Below are 24,765 nucleotides of genomic sequence, written 5' to 3'. Positions count from 1 at the left end.
TGGAGTATTTTAAGATATTCTGATAATCTCATTTAGAGAAAGGTGTTTTAGAACTTGTACCGATTTATAGTATAACACCAGAAGGGGAATGTTCGTGTTTAATAGTTGACTTAAAACCATAGTTATTTTCAGTACATTGATACATTTCCCATGAAATTTTTAAAATGACAACGGATTTAATAATAAAAGAAGGGGCTGGGCACAGTGGCTCACGCCTATAATCCCAGCACTTTGGGAGGCCGAGGCGGGCGGATCACGAGGTCAGGAGACCGAGACCATCCTGGCTAACACAGTGAAACCCCGTCTCTACTAAAAATACAAAAAAACTAGCCGGGCGTGGTGGCAGCGCCTGTAGTCCCAGCTACTCAGGAGGCTGAGGCAGGAGAGTGGCGTGAACCCGGGAGGCGGAGTTTGCAGTGAGCCGAGATTGAGCCACTGCACTCCAGTCTGGGCGACAGAGCGAGACTCCGTCTCAAAACAAACAAACAAAAAAACAGTAAAAGAAGGTACTTTGTGAATAAGAAAGCTCACCCTATTCTAGGAAGTTATTCTAGAAAGTGATACATAAAGCTGAGAATATAAAGAGACAGTAAAAAAGATTGTTTATGCCCTTTTTTCCTGCCAGTGAATCCCAGGCCAATAGTTAAGATATTAGGGTATATAAGGGGTAATTGAAATCTCAAGCAGTGAGACTGTAAATAATTTCCCTGTATTAGTGGTTAGATACTGAATTCCTAACCTTTTATAGTGAAGACAAATTCAAAAGTAAAAATACAAATTGAACTCCTTTCCTCCCCGAAAGTCATAATTATGAAATCCGTATATTTTACTCGATGGTGCAGGTGCGTAACCAGCTTCTCAACAACAAAATATCTACTATATTTGCTTGTTACAGATACTTATCTAGATACTATAGATATTATTTTTATGGCTAGAAGATTCTGGGTGTGTTGAAGCATTCTTCACTTTTATCAGTAAGTTCTAAGAACCTATCAGTAGTTTCTAAGTAGTGATAAGGAAATGGCAATTTGATTTGGTCTACTGAAAGTAGTGATAAACATAATCTTTATTTTAAAATAGTTTTCTAAATGTAATGCTTGATCAGTAGCCAATTGTATATCACAGTCTAGCTTTTTTTTTTTTTTTTTTTTTTTTTTTGAGACAGAGTTTTGCTCTTGTTGCCCAGGCTGGAGTGCAATAGTGCAATTTCGGTTCACTGCAACCCCTGCCTCCTGGGTTCAAGTGATTCTTCTGCCCCAGCCTCTTGAGGAGGTAGGATTATAGGCATGTGCCACTACTGCCCAGCTAATTTTTTTGTATTATTAGTAGAGACAGGGTTTCTTTCTTTCTTTTTTTTTTTTTTTTGAGACGGAGTCTCACTTTGTTGCCTAGGCTGGAGTGCAGTGGTGCGATCTTGGCTCACTGCAACCTCTATCTCCTGGGTTCATGCCATTCTCCTGCCTCAGCCTCCCGAATAGTTGGGACTATAGGCACCCGCCACCATGCCTGACTAATTTTCTTGTATTTTTGGTAGAAATGGGGTTTCACCATGTTTACCAGGCTGGTCCTGAACTCCTGACCTCAGGTGATCTGCCTGCCTCAGCCTCCCAGAGTGTTGGGATTACAGACGTGAGCCACTGCACCCCACCTCAGTCTAGCTTTTTTTGCAGGTCAGTAATAGTATCCATTAATGGTCACAAGTGTTACGATGAGAAATTTATTTTTAGGAAAGTTAAAACATGGCTTTTAGGGCTGGGCATGGTGATTCACGCTTGTAATCCCAGCACACTGTGAGCGTGAGGCAGGAGGACTGCTTGAGCCCAGGAGTTAGATACCAGCCTGTTCGACATAGCGAGACCCTATCTCTATTAAAAAAAAATCAAAAAATTCGCCAGGCATGATGGTGCGTGCTTGTCGTCCCGTCTATTAGGGAAACTGAGGCAGGAGGATCCCTTGAGCCCAGGAGTTCGAGGCTGCAGTGAGCTATGATGACGCCACTGCATTGCAGCCAGGGCAACAGAGCGAGGGTCTCTGAAAAAAAAATATTAAAAAAGAAGATTTTAGAAAGGTTGGCATTTAAATGTTCTAAATAATGTGAAAAAGCATTTTTATCTCTTCATGATGGTGTTTTTGTTGTACCGTAGCTTCATTCGTTGTACCTTAACTTCATTCATTGTACCCTAGCTTCATTAAGATTACCTTTGGACATCTCCGTTTAAATTAGGCAGTTTTTTTAAGGAGCCACTTGTGGCTTAATGGCAATTACGTTTCCATCATAGGCTTTTATTTTATTTCCAGCTTTATAGGTGCTTTTCAACAGTGTTTTGTATTATCAAATGGAACTTTAAAGGAACATTTAGATTTTAATAAGATTGCTTTTTCAAAAGTACAGTAATTATACTTTCTTTAAACATTTCTGCAATTGTCTCATAATGGAATGTTTTTCATGATTGCTACATTTAACAAAGTTTTCTGTGATTGAAAATGGTCATCAAGTCAAAGTGAAAATTGCAATTTTCATATGTTATCTTGAGTAATTTCACTTAGAGATTTCATTGAAGTTAATTCTGTATCACTATTGTTGGTAAATGAAGAGCTTTTAGGAAGCAGTTTTTGTAATGAAATTTCAAATGTTTTGAATATTTCTGTTTTATAGCTAACTGTGTAATACTTTCATTCAGGTTTTCAAATAAAATTACCGCTCAGTTCAAGGAAAGCAATGTTATGTTGAGCTTTCAGTAATTGCTTGTGTGGGCTTTCTGTAGTGCCTGGATGGAATAATGCTTGAGCAGATAGATAAAAATACATGAATGAATTATAATTTAGACAATGAAGATTGTAACCTTATTTTTAGCATAATTCCCTAAAGCTGTTTGTGTTATATATTTGAATACATTTCAATACGAACTTGGTAACAGTCATTTCTATTTTAAGACTTCAGTGACCTGGGAGGAGAAAATAATTGGCTCTGGTGGTTATTATTACTAGATTTTCCTTTGCTTGGAATCTAGGCATGTATCTTTCATCTGTTGGAATAAAAACATTAAAAATAATCTGTGGTATATTTTATATAATCTGATTCATTAGTAATCTAATCTTGCAATATAAACTGGGTGCATTAAGTGTTTGTAGTATCTTAAGCCTGGGAGACTGAAGTTTCTTTTCAGCATTCTTATTAAGTATATGATGATGGAAATTTTTCAAAATTTTTAATGGAAAATGATGTCCCAATTCACTCTTTTCTTTTTGATTTTAGATGGGAAATGTAAAGTCATAAGATCGATAGGTTGACTGTGACAACTATGTTTACTTACAGAGAGAACAGGAAATGAGAATGGGTGATATGGGTCCCCGTGGAGCAATAAACATGGGAGGTAGGGATTTGAAGCAAAAGGCTTTTGTAACTTATCATTTTTGGGGGGACTGTTGATGCTGTTTGTGGTATATTCTTATATCAGTAAGAAACTAAAATACGAAACCAACATTTCTAAAGGTGAAATCTCTTACATCCATTAAACTGGAATACCATACAATTATATTAAAAATATATGCTTGGGAAGAAAATTCTCATTTTGTTTTTGTTTGAAGGCTAAAAGATGTGTTATACATTCATAGGCTTAATGAAAGAAACATATAAACCAGGTTGTAATACAGCCTGAAAGTAGTTTAGTCATCACATTGTGTAATACAGCTCTGTCTTTGCAGTTTTAAAATCAAATTTTATGCTTTCTAATTGGCTTTTTGTTTGTTTGTTTTGTATTTTGAGGCAGGACCTCACTGTGTTGCCCAGGTTGGGGTACAGTGGCGCAATCTCAGCTCGCTCAAACCTCTACCTCCTGGGCTCAGGTGGTCCTTCCATCTTACCAAGTCGCTGGGACTACAGGCACGCACCACCACGCCTGGCTTATTTTTTGTGTTTTTAGTAGAGACAGGATTTCACCATGTTGCCCAGGCTGGTCTTGAACTCTGGGGCTCAAGCAGTTTACCCGCGTTAGCTTCCCAAAGTGCTGATATTACAGGCATGAGCCACCTCGCCTGTCCTAATTGGGCACTGGAAATGGATAGTTTCTGAGTAGGAAATTGATAGGTCCTGAGTGTGTGTTTTTAGGCTTTTAGAGAGCATTTTATATACATTTCTATCTTAAACTAGCTTTTTGTGTAACTTTAAAGCTGTTTTCCTTCACTCTAATGAATATTGAACTTTTTTCTTTTAACCTACAGTGTTGTGCACAGAAGTGCACACAGTCTTTGTAGACTGTGACTCGTCAGGGGAATTATGTGTGTCGCCAATGCTTATTTTAGAGTTAACTGAGTTTTTAAGAAAGTATATTAGCAACTTGAGTATGGATTTGCTCGTATAGCCAAGTTGCAAGGGAAATAATGCCAAGTAAATAACTTAAAGGAAAAACGAGTGTGCCTTACTAAATTTCATAGGCCTTACTAAATATGAAATTTGAAATGTCATACATTTAAAAGTTGGGTAAGGAATTAAATTTTATGAAATTAATTGTCCCACAAAAGCTGTTCCACATTTAATTGTCCCACAAAAGCTGTTATGAAGCTAAAAATCTTTATATAACTTAAATGCACATATTGTTTTACAGATTACACTACCATGGCAAACAATATACTTAACATGCACACCCATTTACAAAATCAAGTATGTTCTTAGCATATATAGTCTATCAAATGAAACTTAAGTCATGTGTGAAATGAACAGTTTCCATGATAAGCTTTTTTTCTTAAACTTCTGTTGACAGTTTTTCAGTAATCAGATAATGTAGAGTCATGTATTGCTGTTTACTTGGTCACTTTTTACCAGTGAGTAGTTAGTAAGTGTCTCTGGTATATGCAGGAAGCAAGAAACATGGCCCTTGCCCATAAAGAACTTAATTGTGAAATTACTACAGTGGATACGTGAAGTAATTAATGAACCAAGAGCGTCTGCATTCTAAATTAAGAAGCGTAATTGAGTATAATGATGTCCAAGTGGTCCAATATTTATGTCTTTTTTTTAGAGTAAATGCTGGGACGGTATTTAATATAATCCATGTAATTTTAAGGATTTTAGGAATAAGGTTATTATAGATTATAGGCAGTTTAAAAAAGGTCGTTATTATTAGAGTGACATTAACCTCAGAGCTAAACTTTTTTCTTTTTTCTGTTCTTTTTTTTTTTTTTGAGACGGAATCTTGCTCTGCCACCCAGGCTGGAGTGCAGTGGCCGGATCTCAGCTCACTGCAAGCAGAGCTAAACTTTAAAATAGTATAAAACTTAAAACCATTTCTGATGGCACAGAGATACTCTGCAATTTTATCAGAAGAAATATAAGAATATGCCTTTAGAGTCCTTATTTAGTTAGGAATTGAAGATAACTTAAAATTTTTGTGACATTTTATTCACCAGAGGACCTATTTACATTTTAGCACTTACTCTCCTAAAGTCCAGTTTATCTAATTTTCTCTTCAGTCTTCATTCAGTGTGAGACTTCATCATAATGGTTTTCTAGAGCTATTAATCATTATCATCCAGTTGGGTTGTTGAGAAGTTAAAACTGTCGTAACTCATCAAGTTACATCGATAGAAAGTGGCAGCGGATTTTCTGGTGTATCACTCGTGTGTAACCAAGTGAAACATACATTATAATGCTACCTTTCTAGTGACCAGATAATGCTACCATTTCTTAGATCTTTAAATTTATTTATAGCTATGTGGTAGAAGATGTGAGTACTAAAAGTAAAGCTCTAATTTAACTACTGTTAGTTGGAAATATTATTTTTGATTTTTTTATACCCATAGTTGTGTAGTTATTTTCCAACTCACCATTGTAAAATTACATTCTATTAAAGAGAAAGAGAGGAAAAAGAAACTTAATTTGTTTTCTGGGGGATAATTGAGGTAAGATGCCTCTTAGATACTGTTCTTATACTCTCTTCATTTCTAGTTGTAGAAATTATTAAAAATAGCTATTTAGGGCTATACTGAGGGAGTGGAAATATTCTTGGATAAAGTCTGTTTATTGGCAAGAGCATTTGGGGATGAAGGAAATAATTCCTTCCTATGAATTTGCTAGGTTTCTGGGGGTTGGATTTGAAGAGCAGAAGTATGATGCCAGGGGCCGATTTCAGCTTCATTATAGTGTGTATTTGAGAAATTGAGTTCTTATTGTCAGAAAATTGACCTATGTAATGAAATACTAAAGAAAACCCTGAATTAGAATGACTTTGTTATAAATTTTTAATGATAAACAAGCAATAACACTTAAAAGGGAAAAAATTTTTCAAAGAAAATGCCTAGAAATATGTTGTATCTGAGATCATCATATATGTAGTATTAGAGTGCAACACTGTTTAAATTAATATGAGGTAGGTGGATTTTTTTAATGAAAAAACTTGAAATATTATCAGATTGTCCCCATTTATGGAATTTAAGCTTATCAGAAAGATCCGGATAGCTATATTAATATTTTATCTGTATTTGGTTGCGGTTGCTTTTAAAAATACGTTTTGTTATAAGTCATTTCGGTTTTTTCCTTTAGATTCCACATTTCAAAATAAAAAGTTAAAAAAAGAGTACCTCCTGTAATTTAGCAAGGTATTCCATCAACTCAGGGAGAAAAAAAAAAAAAACTAAGATGAGAGGCTAGTTATAATGATCTTTATTTATATATTGCAGAAAATTATTTCCTCTCAAGCAACTTAGCATAATTTACATGCTAATATTTTTAGCCATGGGTTAAAAAAAAATTAAGTGGTTTTGTAAGTGCTAATCCTTTGTTACTCATTTAAACTGGTAAAATGTAGTCCCCTTTGTTAGGGATTATTTGGTTTAAAAGCCTACTATAACAAATAATACTGATGTCTCAAAGCTTGCAAACTGTTAGAGTCTCAAATGCCCTAAAATGATTGATAGTTTCTTTCTTGATTTTATGTACGTTTGGCTTGGGGATGAAAATTCTAATTCTAGAGTGTAGGTAATGCTGTATTACAGAGTAGATAATGCATACCCCATTCTCAAGGAGTGAAAATAATTTTGATAACGGTCTTGGTATATAGATTGCATAAATATTGTTAAATTTTTAATGTTTACTAAACTAAGATAGGACAGCTCTAAGTATAGATTGTTTTACATAGATGCGTTTAGCCCAGCACCTGCTGGTAACCAAGGTCCTCCTCCAATGATGGGTATGAATATGAACAACAGAGCAACTATACCTGGCCCACCAATGGGTCCTGGTCCTGCCATGGGACCAGAAGGAGCCGCAAATATGGGAACTCCAATGATGCCAGATAATGGAGCAGTGGTAATGTATCATAAACATTATTTTGATTATATTCAGTAATGTACACTTCTGCATCAAGGATAACTTCACACTTAATATAATTTGGTATCATTTCTTTTGGCAGCTAATGAAGAAGAAAATTTTGTGACATCATATGTTGATTTATTACAGATAGTTTTTTTTTTGAGACAGAATCTCGCACTGTTGCCCAGGCTGGTGTGCAGTGGCTCGGCTTGCTGCAACCTCCGCCTCCCACAAACAATTCTCCTACCTCAGCCTCCCAAGTAGCGGATGCTACAGGCATGCGCCACCATGCCTGGCTAATTTTTGTATTTTTAGTAGAGACAAGGTTTCACTATGTTGGCCAGGTTGGTCTCAAACTCCTGACCTCGTGATCCTCCCGCCTTGGCCTCCCAGCGTGCTGGGATTACAGGCGTGAGCCACCGCATCCGGCTGAGAGAGTTTTTAAGTAGTCCAAGAATTAGGATTACTGTCTATGGCATGCTGTGTGTGGTACCTCAGTATATAGCAAATGCATATGTTAATTACAGTTATTTTTCTGTGCTTTTAATTTGTATCCATCTTTTACCAGCATTGTAATGTTCAAGTATTTTATGATGGTGTTCTTTTTCTGTGTGGACTCCTTATGTTTGATGGGGACAGAAGTCCAATATGTATGAACACACAGTTTTCAGTAAATATTTTTGTTAAAAATATTACCTGTCATGATTTATTGCAAGGAATTTAGTTATAAAATAACATTAAAGTTTTTCTGTATTTCTAAACCACTATTGTGGCATTCTTTTCACAGAATTTTAAATTACATTTAATAACTTTAGACAGTTTTTTGTCTTGATCTGAGAGTGTGAAGATATCTTTGTGTAGATTAAATACTATGAAAACAAGGTTTTTCCATTGTAATTTTTATTATATTTAAATATATTAATAGCAGGAATGATACCTTTTATCATTTCCATTAAAGTCTGTCACTATATAAATGGGACTTTATACAGGCAAACCGTTTTCTCAGTGTTTGTTAATGCTTGTTCTGAATAACATTTTGAAAGGGAAGTTGTTTGGTTATCTATTTTGAAAAGGCAGTTTAGTTTTGAAACTACTATATGAAATCTTGAGGCGCCCATGCTGCTAAAATTAAGAAAAAGCACTGCCAGTTAGACTCAGACCTGTCACCAATTGTAAATCCATCGTGATAAGAGACGTTAAAAGCAATACATTGTATGTCTTAGAGTTGAATGCAGCATTTATCATTATTTTATTTGCTTCAAATGTAGTCTTTTAAGAATGTGGAGAAATAGGACTTGCTGGCAGTTGGATTTTTAAAATGATAGTTTATACAGGGAGATAAAGAGGCAGTGCACGGCTACTATGAACAGATGGCGCTTAACACAGTGATTGCATTTATTTCCTTCAGTAGAGGCTTTATTTTATAGTAATATGTTCGAAAGCTAGTAAAAACTTACACTACTTTGGTTAAGTTTTTGTGTGGCATATAATCAATAGAAACAGAAGTAACAGTAACTGTCCCATTTTTTTATTGTCTCCCTGAAATTGTAAATTTTATTTAAATATCACCCTTGGTCTTTTTTGCACTGACATTTTACTGCTACACTTTAGGGAGTTCTGTCCAACCTTTGAGATTAATATGTATGATTATTGTGAGGTTTTTCAAAATACTTAATTCATATGTTTAGTTGTGCTTATTAGTGCATGTTATTACGTTAATTTTTCAAACTATTTTCCCAATGATAATACTTCAAGGAAAACACTCTCAGAAGTTTCCATACTGAAGTCATAATTCTTTGTGTATGTTTGTATTAGTGCTTTCTATCTTCAAGGAATTGATGTAAAGATTTTTTTAGAATGTTTACTTTTTAAAAACAACGTGATGCTGCTCCCCAGTTTTGTTTCTCTGATTTTTTTTTTAAAAAGTATTTTTCTTACATGGCATAGTTTCATGCAATATAAACTTTTGAAAAAAGGAATAAGAGCTTTATTATAATATTGTTTAGGCTTACGATTACATTTGCTTCTGTCACAAAATCAGTTCTTTGTTCTTGAAATTGGGGCATAGCATTAGCATATGTAAATCTTCAGATGCTGCATTTTTTTAAAAAACATAGTAACTAATTAAATTGCTCCTTTCTTCCTTCTATGTGTGATCCTGATTCTGCTGGACTTTCTGCCGAACTTCATGACACCACCACTTGGGATTTTGCCAATTTTTCTTGTCACTTATATTTGGCGTGTTCCAAATGGACTTCATATTCTGTTCCTTATTGTGTGGTATCATAGCACAATGACAGATTTCCTCAAGGACCGCCATCTCAGATGGGTTCACCTATGGGGAGTAGAACAGGTTCTGAAACCCCTCAAGCACCAATGAGTGGTGTAGGTCCTGTGAGTGGTGGTCCTGGTGGCTTTGGTAGAGGAAGTCAAGGGGGCAACTTTGAAGGCCCTAATAAGCGTCGTAGATATTAAACATTCGTTCATTCCTGGCTATCTAGAAAAAAAAGTCAGTGGTATGCCTTTATACTTTTACCTGTTACCTGGAAGAAATGGTTTTATTGTTAATGTATGTAGACCTGAAAGTTTTTTTTTTTTTTTTTTTGTAACACTTGAGGTTTTGTAATTTTCTTTATTCATGAGCTTTGTAGATTAGAATGGTAATGATGCTCATCATTTTGAATGTTGAAATGTGTTTGTGACTTTAGCTAAATATAAGTATTCCATAGTACTGTGAAATCTATGTAGTTACTTAATCTCAATAAAGAAATCATTTTGGATAATTTAAAACTGTTATTAGTGGTATTCTCTTATGGTCTTACTAAACTCTGCTGTAACAGTAATGCTTTGGTTGCTTTAACTAATAATCCTAGTCGTTAAAAATGAAAATGATTTTGCTTTTTAATTTGTGCAAGTAGCACTGAAGATAGAAGCTTAATTAATGAAAGCTAATGTCAATAAGGGGTAGATAGAGTAGTATATGTGGGGGTGGGAGGGTATGGGAGTTTAATTTGTATAAACCACTGATGTTCTGTGAAATCGAAATTTCCACCTACATTTCATATATATTCTGAATATTCAGGTATTCTGAGACAGATTATTAAGGATATCTTTGTCCTGTGCTGATTTTTCCAAATAAATCTTTTTCATCTTGAAAAAAACTGTTTGAAGGCAAATCTCTTTTGCTTATAAAAAATAATGTCTAGTTGTAAACATACCTGCTATTATTTATTTGGTTTCAATATCTAGACCGTACTCAGTTATTATCATACAGTTAGTGTTAAACATTCTTTAAAATAAAACAATACTGTTGGGTTGGCTGTTAAGTGAGGATTTGCTGTGTGATTTGTGGTGAATTAGGCATTTCTTGAGAATGTAGGTTTCTAGAAGTATTAAAAGATGGCTTGACTCTGCAGTGTTGTAAATATTTCCCTAAAGTTTGGACATTTCTCCAGTAAAACTTGTCTGATGGGTTAGAACCGTTTGTCTCCAAGGAATGGCAGTGTTTTTTTGTTTTTGTTTTTTAAATTGTTTGTTCATGTTTTTCAAGATAATGCTGAGACATCAAAGGAGTACTGTTCAAGAGGTGATTTTAGAAAGCAGATAATTACTTGAGAATGGCTGGAGTCATTGAAATCTGAATAGTTCCCTTTACTATCAAATACCTATTTTGATTTTCAGTACTAGGGAGAAACTGATTTTATCACATTATAATGTTTATTGCAAAACAAAGTCATAACTGTATTTAAAAATTTGTATGTTGATCGTGTTTACTTAAAATTACATTTAAGGAATAATATATGACTCATACCGCAAATCTAATTCATCAGACACTGATCATAGCATAGCTATTTCTCATAAAACATCACAATGGTTTGCTATATCATGCTTTCAGCACCTTTCTGAAAGATAATATGCTATTTTAAAATAAACAGTATGTAAATAGTGGTATCTGTTTTGCTGGAAGGTATAGTTTGGAAAGAAACCATTTAAATTTTGCATAAAAGCAGTTGATTGTAAAGAGTAATTGATGCATTCTTTTATACTAATTAAAATTTTCGTAGGTACTCTTTCATGTTCTATTATTTTCATGTTCTATTATTAGAACTGTTTTCTAAAATTTACGGTATTCATAGGCTTTTGTTTTTGACAGTTCTTTGAATACATGATTTGGTGATTGTAAAATAATAGTCAAAGACTATTCTCATGTTTCTCATAAGTATGAGGTGATGGAGAGTGGGATTTGCTTTAATTTGTGACATTAATTGGGATATGGGGAGTTTTAACATTGATTACAGTTTCTCAGTGATATCTGTTGCACTTAAATCTACATTTCCCGTCATCTATATTTTATCCATATAATTCTCAGGTAATTTTTAGCATTGTTTTTCACTTCAAAGCTGAAATATGATTGGGAGAAACTTGATCCTTTGATGTTATACCAAGCTACCTTTGGCCAAGGCTGTGAAATTCTGTATGATTCATTCAAGAACATTTGAAGGCCAGTGCACAAAAAGATGTCTTAACCTCCTGAACATCCTAGTGTCCAGGCTCAACTCTGGCACCAAGAACAGAGTTCAACACAACTTTTTCCCGGCATCAAGAAAATCCTTGTTCCGGCTTTGCCAAGTTTTCCCTGGGAGCAGTCAGCTTCTGAGTGGCAGTCAAGTGGAGCATCTCTGAACTGCTAGTTATTCTGTGCTTCTAGTGTTGTTGTATAGTTCAACTTTGTGGCTGGTTCAGCAATTTTTTTTTTTTCTTGTGAATTAGTATACCAAGGAAGATTTTTGAATATCATCTGCTTAAAAGTGGTAGATACAAAAATAAAGAGGAAATTCAGTAGTGTTAGCTTTCTAAGTAAGTGTGAAGTTGTCCTATATGCTATCGTATTTTTTTCAAAAAAGTAATATGAACAATTTTAATATATAACAATATTATGGTAGTTTGTGTCATGATTTGAAGTACTGAGTTTAAAGTCTTCAGGACTTAATGTTTCATGTGCTACTTGTAATTAGTATGTATAAAATAAAGGAACACCTGTTTTCCTAATAGTTTTATTCTAGTACTATATGTTGTTGGAATTTCCTCCATTTTTGTTTATTTTGTAAATAAATGCATTTTTTTATTGACAGATGTAGATTTAAAAAAACTGATTCACTTGTGTTTTTGCAAAATTAAATTTGCTATTCTTCCTTGAAGTTTTTTTTTACTTTTCTGTGTAAAATCAGTGCTGAGCACTCAGTGAAAGAGATTGAATATTTTTATCCCTGAAATATCAGTAATATTAGGGGAGGAATATCTGCTTTAGCTGGAACTGCCATTTAATAAAAATAGGAATTATCAACAAAGATAGTGACTGAAACTTTGGCTCTTGTTTTTCAAACACTAGTTGAAATAATACTTTTACAGTTTGTTCAGAAACATATTTGTTGAATATTTCAGTAACTTGGTGCTTATATGTAGAGTCTCTAATAATTGTTAAATAGCAATGTGAATGATTAGTAGTCAACAATTAGTAAAGGGGGTTAGGTTGATAATTACAACATAGATTCTGAATGAGAAAAAGGACATATACGTGATTGAAATCAAGTAAGTTTTGTGAAAGGATGTGATCACATTATGTTAAAAGCTTTAAAAAAGAATTGAGATTTAGTGTCAGATGGTAGTAGTCAAAAATAAATGGGCCACATCATTTTGAAAAAATGGAGGAAGTTTCCTGGGGAGTAGGGTAGTATTTAAGTGTTTTCTGTAGGTGTTCAGAGTTTTGTTACAACATCTAATGTGTTAAAATATATTCCTGAGGTGTCAAGAGGATAGCAGTGATATAAAAAGTCAGACTTCTTATTTTCAAGAATAATACAGTAAACACCCATATACATATCTTCTAATTCATGTTTTCCTGGGTTGGTAGATATTTGTAGGCATGGACTTTTTGGGGGGATGGCAAACTACTTCAAAGTAAGTAGCAGGCTTGATGTTATTTCTCCCCTAAATGTTTCAACACATACCTCCTAAAAACGACATTTTTAGGTTAATTTCATACTGGTGAAGATTCATTTCCTGAAATCAAAGAGTCCACCTCTCAAGTTATGTAGCCCAGTATGGAAATAATTCATTCTAAGCAAATCATATGATTCAATGAATTGGGGGTAATCTTATACTTTACAAGAACATTTTGTTTCCAGCAGCTTTCATTACTGAATTTTAAAAATTAAAATCATTTTTCTCTATTCACTTTACATGTTTTTCTAGTGGTGTAAAATGAAGTATGTCTACCGTTTCCTAAGTGAGTATCCATCAGTTAATTTATGTACTGTTACTCTGGGGAAATAATGCAAAAAATGCAGGTAAAAGTTACAGTGTAATGTTTAAAATCTGGATTTTTCTAAATATCAAAAGCCATCTGAGATGAACCTGGGCAGTTGTAGTGAGACCTTGTCTCTACAAAAAATAAAGAAAATTAAAAAAATATATATCAAAAGTAATGTCTTCTATGTGTTGTGAAAGCATTTTGAATTTGTTTTTGTTTCCTTGATTATGGAATAGCAATATTAATGATTGAAATTTGAAGCTTGTAAGACAATGTTTAAAGGCTTACCACAAAACTGTTGTTTTCTGATTTTATTTGACCTTTTTTTCTGTAAAACTGTTTGGAATATAAATATCTCTAAGGGTTCCTCTTTGTTGAAACTTACTATTTGATTACACTTTTTTTTACCTGATGAAATCAACAGTGTATGTGTTTTTTCTATTTTATGACATTTTGTTTTCCTTTTGAATAACAGAAGTCTATTAAATTTCCAGATTGAGGATAGTGAAATTCTTAATGTTATATATAGCCAGAGTTTTTACATACACATTAAACAAAATCTTTTTCAAGAAAATTTTGTGGCTTCAGTTACCATTGTCACTATCAGTTCCCTCCTCTGCAAAAGATACTGTATTTTAAAAAGAATTTTGTCAGAATTGTTCTTTTTAAATTTGTCTTTCTCATTTAATCAGATGAACGTTAAAAGAGATGGTGTTCTGCTTGTACACATAAATAAAATTTCTGTTCTGTCTTGTGGAATATAAATCACTCAAATTTCACGTGAGGTAGTTCAGTCTCAAAATTAAGAATAGAATCAGAATTAAGTAGGATTAAGTGGAAGTGTACTTTGAACACATTTTGTTTTAGATTTTCTTCATATTTTAATATAAATTTAGTCAATAAGACAAATTATTCGTTAAATACGAGGTCCTACATTGTGTTGATAGTAATATAAGTGGACCTTGTATTTGTTAAATGCTCTGTATAAGTATTTTATTAATGGTGTTGAAGACTTTGAAATAGATACCTTAATCTAAATTTTATCTTTTTATTTTTATCTATTTCACTGTCTAAATTTTTATCTAAAATTTTTTCTAGCTCTTTATTACACCAAGACAACTTCACATTTTTATTTATATATTGTACATCTCATGTAAGGAATTACACATATATAAGCTAGTGTCACATTCATTCATTATGTTTTGTGTTTTCTCTCTGACTGGATCTCTGATACATTCTTTCCTGTTCTAGCTGCTTTTATGCAAAAGGGCATTATATGTTTGTCAATCAACCAGGCTTATGTGAATGTTTAGAAGAATTCTGTAAATATATAATCCTGTGCCTATTTCCTTTGCCATGTTTGGAATACAAATTATTTACATTATTATCTTTATGTTTATTTAAATAATTTACTTTTTGCACATTATTTGTATTATTTCTTATGTGCAAATTGAGAAAACATCTTAGTGTACATTTCGTGGTTAATTTTTCCTCAGGATACTTTTACATTATTAGATAATGTAAATCAGTATGAAGTTTCAGACAGTATGTTGCCTGGTGTTTTTATGTATTGAGAACAAGTACACTAAATTCTACATAGTCATTCTGTATGACTTTTAGTAATTTCTGACCTTTTTAGTGTTAGAGGCAATAATAGAACTTGCTTAGTGGTTACTGAGTGTGTGTTCATTCTTTGAGTTGATTAGAAAATAATGTTCCCAGATTTGAATGCTTTACACGTTAGGGTAACTTTGGAGTGAAAAGTCCGGGTAACTGAAAATGGTAATGGGAGTAATTGTCTAGAAAACTGTTCTTAGTCATACAAGATTTTATGAGGTGCCATGTCATTCAGAATTTCACTATATCCATTAATTCATTGTAACAAGATGTATCAAGGGGATCTACTGTGTATTGGTCAGTTTTCTAGGGCTTAAGATATAACAGTGGAAAAAAATTCGTCCTCCAAATTAAGGGGCAGCAGCCACAGACATCCTTCTGAAGTTAGTAGTTCTCAAACTTCAGCATGCATTAGAATCACCTAGGAGGCTCAACACAGATCTCTGGACTTCATTCCAGAGTGGTCTGTAGGTCTCTGATGGAGCCAAAGAACGTGCATTTCTAGTAAGTTCCTACGTGATGACGCTGCTGCTGTTTGTAGCAACCCTTTTGAGCATCTGTTTTCAGATATTGTGCCTCGAAAGAGGCTATTTTGGTTGTGATTTTTGTTGTTGCTATAGTTGACTGTCCCAGTACATTGTAGATTGGATAAGATCCCTGACAGTCAAAACACCCTCAGACATTTACAGCTATTGCCAGTTGATAAGCACTACAAAAGTCCATTATTTCTGACTGGGAAACATAGTAGCTAGTGAGTGTTATTTAATGCATAAATTCATTTATCATACATTTTTAAAGTAGGATTTTGAAACCTAGTTAATTCAAATGAAGAGGATATATGGAGACGTGTACTCTGAAGATTTTGTGAAACAAGCTTCCTCTTAATAGATTCTCAGCATACCAGTATGAGATGAAATAATGTAATTGTTTTTGTATCAGTATGTTTGGACATGCTTCTGGCTGCTGGATTAAGGTGCTAGAAAACTGTCCTGTCTTTGCTTACCCTCCTGGTGAATATGAATAGAATGATACAGTTTGGTGGATTAAAATCATGGCCTTACTTTCTCTTTGGTGTAAGCTTGTTTTGTTTTTCTAGCTTGAAGATAAAAGATTTGATAAGTGTATTTCCTAAGATCATCAGTATATATATGAAAACATTTTCTTTGTAGCTTCAGATGTGTGTGTGTGATCAAGGCCCTCTCAAAATTATGCAGCGCAATAAAAAATTAAATTGGTTCATAATGAGAGCATGTATTTGCTGTATTGACAGTTGTTTGTTCCAAAAAATTGTGACTGTACCAGTGCAAAGAAACAGTCACCTGATTTCAAGCCTTTCATATCCCAAAAAGTAGATGCTATAACATTGACTTTGATGTGTGTTTGTTAAGAATATCTACAAGTAGGAAATACTTAAGTATAGAGATTGGTTTCTAATTGTAGTCTGGATATTACCTGGGGACTCTCTTACTCTGCTTCCCAAAAACCACCCTAAAATAGAATTTGATATCTTCTCAGTTTTCCACATTAGTCAACCATTTTGAGATTTTTGTAAACATAAATGGGTTTGGCTCTGAGAAGGTGCAGTCAGTGTTATCTTTTAACATTGCACCAACCACATCCCTCCCCCATTTTTCCTGTTCAGAGTCAGATTCGTTGCTCCATGGAGGCCCAGGTCTATGACATTAGGCTACCTCTACCCCAGGGTGGCTTATTAACCTATTTTCCAACTGAGGAATTCTCAGGCAGCCTAATGAGAGTAAAACTTTTTTTTAATCTCTTCTTTTAAAAATTATGTTGATACTAGATTTTTTCACACAGTTTTTCCTGTTATGTATTAACTAATTGTCTTCAGTCAAGAAATGATTATTTTTAACTCCTGTGACACCAAAATGAGTTATATCTCTACAAAAATCAGTGTTTAACTTTTGTTCTTGGTACATGAAGACAGAAAAAAAATAAAAATTTAGAAAGGGACCTGCTTTGAGTTTTTGCTTTGTGTCATCTTATACTTTACTGAAGTCTTCTGATTGGAATGTGGTTGCCTCCCCCACCTGCATGCATATTTAACAGCTCTAGCATTACCTTACTGGGCAGCCATAGAACTTTAGATGATATTTGATCTGTTGCTAATATGTAGATTTATGCATGATGATTAACTGGGAAAACAAGGCGACTACTTTTTTTGTTTCTTGGCTGTGTATTGTGCTACTTTGCCCTTTATCTGGAGCCATTAAATTAAAAAAAAAAAAATTAATGGAAGATGGGAAGTTTGTGGAAAATAACATGCTCCAAATTTTAGGGCTGGGAAGTACAATGTAGAAAAGGTGTGTTTACATTCTTAGTTTCTGCTTTGCAATATTATGTGCTTAACTTACGTTCTGCTGTTTGTGCTACAAGCATTAAAGTCAGCTGAAGTGTAGGGGTTCATGTCACGAACTTTTTGACATATGAAGGAAATATTCTGTAGGTTGGTTGAAAATATGGATCTCATAGTTTGAATTATTTTGGAATTACTTGAATAATATAGAAGACTACCCTATCACAGCCAGTTTCTATTTATTTTCTTTAGGTCATAAACATAGCATAAATACACATGTTAAATAATTTATCAGTGCTTGAAACCCTCTTAGTTACATACTGACTTCCTACAGTTTGCTGTGTAGACTGTAGTTTCTTGCAGTTTGAACACTGGGAATCCAGCCGTGAACACAGTGGACCAGTCCTTTGCCCCGATAGCATTTGTGTAATAGAGTGACAGATAATATCTTACCATGTAGCAATAAAGGCAGTAGAGAAAATGACAGCTACTCTTTTAGTTAAGGGCCTAGAAAATAGCTATCTTAGGAGACAAAGGGGAAAAGATTTTGATTTAGTTTGTGCTCCTTGAATTGAGTTGTGCTGAAGTAAGCGGCCACAGTTCTGCCTGAAGCTGAACCGTCCTAGTAGTAGTGGCATTTGGCTGTTGAGTCCTTGGAATGGGACTAGTGAGATGAGGAACTAAAGTTTTTATTGTTATTGACTTAAATTCAGTTATTGATAGAGTATACTTGGAACGACTTGATTATATTAATCTACTTTTATATCTTTGATTTTATGTAATCTAAATACAGATAAGTATTTTTGAGGAAAATTTTGCATCTGAATTAGATTTGCAGACTTAAGAAGAAAAGAATGTAAAATTTCTCAACTTTTAAATGTGGCATATGCCGAAGTGATAATATTTTGGCTACATTGGGTTCAATAAAATAGATAATTAAGCTAATTTCACTGGTTGCTTTTTTCCCTCCTTTAATGTGGCTTCTAGGAAGTTTAATACTTCACATGTGATTCGAAATATTTTTCTTGGCTTTGATCTTAGAAGAGTAATTTAGTCACATTTTAATTTTTTCCTTTCAATGATTGTAATCTCTGAATCCCATTACGTAGGCTATAATTACGTAATTTATTGTTATCTTTTAAAATGAATAATGTAAGGTTGAAATTGAAAGTTTAAGTGTATATTTATAACTAAGTATCAGTGTGAGATTAGTTTCCTGAGCATAATTACTTGGTGTTTGCTGTCCTGCAGGAAAGGAGTTTGAGCACCAAGTTCTCAGGAAAGAAATCGTACACATTAAGTTTTACACCCCTTTCACTGTTACTTTCCTTTTGTGTTTGCTGTCACCCTGATACTATCCATAACATTTTTAAGCAAATGTTTTAAGTCCTGAAAAAGTTTGGTCATACAAGATTTATCTTAAAACATTTGTGTGAGGTTATCTTGTTTATATATTTATTTTATTCCTTGTAGAATATCCATCTGTCATTTAGTAATTCATCTTAATTTCCTAGCAAGTCCCTGTTAGATATTTGCTTGGTGAATGAATAACACCAATTGTAGAACAGACACATTGTTTACAAATGAGGATACCAAAATGAACAAAATATGGTCCTTTTCTGTTTAAGATTTGAAGTTTAATGGGTATAGGTAGAGTTGTAAGGAAACTGACCAAGTTGTAATAAAGGGCATAGAAAGTTCTTTGAAAACCCAAACACAAATAGTTCACTTATTTTGGGGAGCTCGGGAAGATTTCACTAAGGTGATAGCGTTTGAGCAGGTCCTGAAGGTGAGTAGATACTTGACAGTTGTAGGCTGGAGCGTTGTGGGGTGGCAAGATGATGTGGTCACAGGCTGGTGAGGCACTAAACCATCTAAGGGGAGGGAGCTACGACTGGTAGCAGAGAAGTAAAGTTGAAATAAGATTATGGTTGATCACAGTTAAGGAGTTTAGACCTTTATTTACCTTTTAGGTGACTGCGAGTAAGGATAAGCCCCATTATTACAACTTAAAATAATTATGTTAAGTGTAAGAGTGACTGGACTGGAAACAGTGTTCCGGAACAGACCACATAGATCATGGATCCAGCCCCAGCCTCCCTACATCGAATTTGAAAGGATCTTTGGTGTCAGGATGGTTCAGATTCCAGATAAGAGTAATTCAGAGGTATAGTGAATTTAGCTGTTTCCAATGTATTGGGAGGGCAGGGAAAGGAGATGCGAAGTGTCCTAGGGGTTTCTGGTTTGAATGATGGGTTGAGGATACTATGAACCGAGACGCCAAAGGTAAGTGTGTTCGGGCTCGATGGTGAGGTGATTGATGTAGCTGCTAGAGGGAGAGGAGGGCATAATCTATTTGATTTTTGAATGTTTTGGTTTTGAGTGCTTTTAGGTGGTTTGTCGGGATTTTTAAAACTCTGGAAAATCTGCCTGGTAAATATATTATCTCTCAAGGACCTATCATCTGTCACCAAAGATGACTATGATACCTTCCTAACTCATCCTGTTTTTACTTTTGCTCTTGCAACTTATTCTCCACAAAATGCATAATTCTAAAACAAGACTTGGCCAGGTGGGCGCAGTGACACGCTGTAATCTGAGCACTTTGGGAGGTCAAGGTGGGTGGATCGCTTGAATCTCACAAGTTGAGACTAGCCTGGGCAAGATGGCGAAACCCCATCTCTACTAAAAGGGTAGCTGGGCGTGGTGACGCAAGCTTGTGGTTCCAGCTACTCGGGAGGCTGAGACAGGAGAATGACTTGAACCCAGGAGGCGGAGGTTGCAGCGAGCTGAGATCGCACCACTGCACTCCAGCCTGGGCAATAGTCAGACCTTGTCTCAAAAGTAAACAAATAAACAAAACATGACTCAGATTCTGCTTCCTTTTCTTTTCCAAACAGTAGTTTCCCATCTGAATTAAATCACAACTGCATGGTAGACCACAACTTGATCTGATTTGGTCCGCGTTTCCAACCTCATCTACCTCCATCCCTCCCCACTTGCTCACTAAACTCTAAGGTGGTTCCTCTGTCTCGCAGATATTTTTGTAGGTCTCTCTTTTTTGAGATGGAGTGTTGCTCTGTCACTCAGTCTAGGGTGCAGTGGTGCCATCTCGGCTCACTGCAACATCCGCCTCCCAGGTTCAAGTGATTCTCCTGCCTCAGCCTCCTGAGTAGCTGGGACTACAGGCACCTGCCACTATGCCCGGCTAATATTTGTATTTTTGTAGGGACAAGGTTTCACCACGTTGGCCAGGCTGGTCTTGAACTCCTAACCTCAAGTGATTCGCCCACCTCAGGCAGTGATCCACCACGCCTGGCTTTTGTAAATCTCTTGTAAGTGCCTTTCTCAGAACAGTTTCACATCAATTCTTTTCATTCATGTTGTTTTATCAATATATTTATTTGCTTGTTGTACCTACTTTGTCTTTTGTCTTTTTTCCTTTTTTTTTTTTTGAGACGGAGTCTCGCTCTGTCGCCCAGGCTGGAGTGCAGTGGCCGGATCTCAGCTCACTGCAAGCTCCACCTCCCGGGTTTACACCATTCTCCTGCCTCAGCCTCCCAAGTAGTTGGGACTACAGGTGCCCGCCACCTCGCCCGGCTAGTTTTTTATATATTTTTTGGTAGAAACGGGGTTTCACCGTGTTAGCCAGGATGGTCTCGATCTCCTGACCTCGTGATCCGCCCGTCTCGGCCTCCCAAAGTGCTGGGATTACAGGCTTGAGCCACCGCGTCCTGCCTGTCTTTTTTCAAGACAAGGTCTCGCTGTGTCACTCAGACTGGAGTGTAGTGGTGTAATCATAGTTCACCACAGCCTCAAACTCCTAGGCCCAAGTGATCATCCGACCTCAGTAGTAGGGCCCACAGGTGCGTGCCACCATGCCTAGCTACTTTTTAAAAAAAGTTATAGAGACAGGGTCTCACTGTGTTGCCCAGGCTGGTCTCAAACTCCTTGCCTCAAACAATCCTCCCGCCTTGGCCTCCCAAAGTGCTGGGATTACACGTGTTAGCCACTGTACCCGGGAATGCCTACTTTTTCCCCCCATCTTTATCAGTGTTCACACAGTGTTTGACATTTGGTATTGAACTGATCTGAGAAAATTTTCAGGAGGAAAAATGGAGTCATGGTGTGGATTTAGGAGTAGAGTTTTTAGTACCAATTAAAGTGTTTGGATGAGTATCACAGATTGTTTATTCATTCAATAAATTTTTATTGAATATTTGTCTCAGTCTGTGCATATAATAGTGAAGAAAATAGACAACTGTCCCTACCTTCTTTGAGGTTGAAGTCTAGCAGGTGGCAAAAGAAAAATTGGGAGAAGAAAGTACATAAAGAAATTCTTTTTTTTTTTTTTTTTTTTTTTTTTTTTTGAGACGGAGTCTCGCTCTGTCGCCCAGGCTGGAGTGCAGTGGCCGGATCTCAGCTCACTGCAAGCTCCGCCTCCTGGGTTTACGCCATTCTCCTGCCTCAGCCTCCCAAGTAGCTGGGACTACAGGCGCCCGCCAACTCGCCCGGCTAGTTTTTTGTATATTTTAGTAGAGACGGGGTTTCGCCGTGTTAGCCAGGATGGTCTCGATCTCCTGACCTCGCGATCCACCCGTCTCGGCCTCCCAAAGTGCTGGGATTACAGGCTTGAGCCACCGCGCCCGGCCTAAAGAAATTCTTAGACAACTCCATTATACTAATGGGTCAGAGCAAGAATAGCCAGCATGGAGGATGAGTAAATAGTCCAGCTGTTAATAGAGATTGGTAGAATATGTACCCTGCCTAGAGAGGAAAGAGAAGAAAGTTGGGATGGATAGATAGGAGTTAAGATATCCTACTGTGGACCAGCGAGTGGAACAGGTTGGCGGAATGGGAGAAGACTTGTTTTCAACAATCAATATAAAATTTAGGACTAAAATCATGGTGTATGTTCTTTGTATTGATTGGCTATACCAAATACAATGGCGTTTGGTCTTGGAACCCCAAGCAGTAAGAAGACCAGAGGACCTGGAAGTAAGTTTAAAACGCCTACCTGAGGTTTCTCCAGGAAAGTAGACTTTTTCTAATTGAGTTTTAAATGAAGGCTACTGGTTTTATAAGTTTCTGTATTTTTTCTCTCACGCCTTTCTTCCTTTGTTATACATTGAAGAAAAAAAACAGAACCAACACAAATGGGACAGGTTCACTGCTAGGAGCAACTCATCAGGAAATGATCAGAAGGGTCTTCTAGCAAAATATAACAACTAGAACTCATTGTTGATGTGATTATCCATATATAGTTTCTATAGGTGATCATTATATATACTTCTTCAGACATTGATGGTCTAGTTAATTCTTCCAGTAATTGAACTTTAAGATGACAGTGTGGCTAAGATTTGCAAAAGAAATAATTCAGTAAAAATTGTATGTGATGAAGGGGACACCTAATCCTCTCAGGTTTTGATACATTGGATATATTGTACCAACATAGACTGAAAAACTCTTCTACAAATACTAGGAGGAGAAATAGCATGTAATTAATAGTTTGAGACTTGGTATTTCATGTTAATAGTCCCTGTTTATGAGTGGATAGTTTCTCAGGTACTGTGAGGAGTTCTTAAGAGTTACTGGTTTCCCTCTGCCCTATCCTTTTTTCAGTTGCTTGTTTCCTTTATCATGGTCTTTGCCCTCATATTTATTACGTTCAGTTGGATGGGTTATAGGAATTTAAAACACTACTTGTAAAATCGACATTGCTTTTTTGGATTGCTTTTACATAGGGTGATTTCAAATGTTTTCTAAGACCAGACCAGATTAACATTTTTCTTAGTTATATGGTAGACATTACTCAGTTCCTGCATTTTGATTTTAGTCTCCGATTGTGAAATGTGTCAGTTATATTCTTTTCAGCATCCTGGGCTCTCTATTTTATAGTAAGTACAAGTTAGGAAGAATGGGAATGCCACCAAGTCTGGGGACCTGACCTCTGCAAGAAGCATTATTTTTTCTTCTCTTCTTGACAAGAGATGATGAAAACTTGGGATTATGTGTAATTCAGCATATGCAAAGGGTTTTTAAAATGTTCAAGTTGACATTATGATACAATTTTGGTTAATAATCACATTGTAGTAGTATATGTAGTCTTAAGTACTTTTGTAGCATAAATAAATGGAATCAACTCTAGTTTCCCCAAACTCATTTTTTTCTACATAGCTAATCTAGTATGAAATATACATTCGATCACATACAATTTTCATGTGTGTTTTCCCTGTATTCAGTGTCTTTCCCATTTCCTTAATTTTGCCTACTCATTATCATCCTGTTTTTATTTTGTTTTTGTCTTTACTCTAGGCTTCCCTCTGGAGGCCTGCCTTCTCCTGCTCCAGTCTGAACTGGCTGCTGTCTAGAGCAGCCGGAGCAGAACTGTTCCCTTCAGACCTCAGTGCTTCTCTGGGTTGGATGTGCTCTTGGCTGGATTAACATTAAATGAGCACTTGACAGCTCATGTTGACAGTTGACTATAAGTTTTCTGTTTGTTCTTTAATAGTTATTTTCCTTTGGCTAGTGCACACGCTGACACATAAAATAGCCTGGGTGCTAGTGTGGGAATACCACAACGAGTTTCTTTTTTTCTTTCTTTTTTTTTTTTTAAGAGTTTATCGCATCATTAAAAGTAACATATTAAAATGCTAATTTAATGTGAATCTTTCTTTGATGCTATATAAACTAATAAGCAAACACTGTATTTGGTCAACAAAATGAATGGTTTCTAAACAATCCATGGAGTCCATAAATGAATTGCAAGAGATTATGTCATTGTTATATTTGTGAAGGGCCTGGATTGCTTGAGCTGAGTTAGTAGACGCTGAAGTCATAGATTAGGAATAACTGATTCTACAGTAGGTCTGGGTGGCGTGGAATATAAGCTCCGTCCAGCAAGGATTTGCTCCATGGAAGATAAACGCAGCCAGTGTCGGGTAGATATGAGGTGCTCCTGTCTTCCAGCAACTCCAAACAACTGCTAAACATTAGAAGACAGCACATTAATTATGAAGCAATGCAGAAAAGATCTAAGGGGGAAAGAAAAGGATGATCAGCATCAATAACGGTAGTAGCACTTTTAATAGTCAGCTTGAGACTTGTCTTACATATGCATGAATTGAGAGGCAGGCGGAAGGAGAAATTCAAAAATACACAGTAGAAAAAAGTGTTGGAATCTTGTTCTCAATAAAGCATGCATCTTATTTTGAT

General features: G+C 35.6%; 1 protein-coding gene across 5 annotated transcripts in view; it reads left to right on the top strand.

Moving 5' to 3' along the window:
* The window catches only part of PSPC1 (paraspeckle component 1), a 112,719-nt gene that overhangs the window by 70,314 nt on the left and 17,640 nt on the right, over positions 1 to 24,765 (top strand). The window contains exons 7-9 of one of the 5 annotated variants that reach the window (XM_033197157.1): positions 3,317 to 3,374; positions 7,134 to 7,303; positions 9,596 to 10,096. The exons of 3 other annotated variants lie outside the window; for them this stretch is intronic. In XM_033197157.1, the coding sequence (XP_033053048.1) occupies positions 3,317 to 3,374; positions 7,134 to 7,303; positions 9,596 to 9,781 (414 nt within the window). In that variant the 3' untranslated portion in view covers positions 9,782 to 10,096. Of the gene's footprint in view, positions 1 to 3,316; positions 3,375 to 7,133; positions 7,304 to 9,595; positions 10,097 to 24,765 lie in introns of those variants that run through there. One more of the 5 variants, XR_004433844.1, reaches the window with a different exon arrangement.

This window comes from Trachypithecus francoisi, unplaced genomic scaffold (assembly GCF_009764315.1).
Source record: "Trachypithecus francoisi isolate TF-2019V2 unplaced genomic scaffold, Tfra_2.0 Contig01676, whole genome shotgun sequence".
NCBI lineage: Eukaryota > Metazoa > Chordata > Mammalia > Primates > Cercopithecidae > Trachypithecus > Trachypithecus francoisi.
This window is presented reverse-complemented; position numbering and strand designations above follow the sequence as displayed.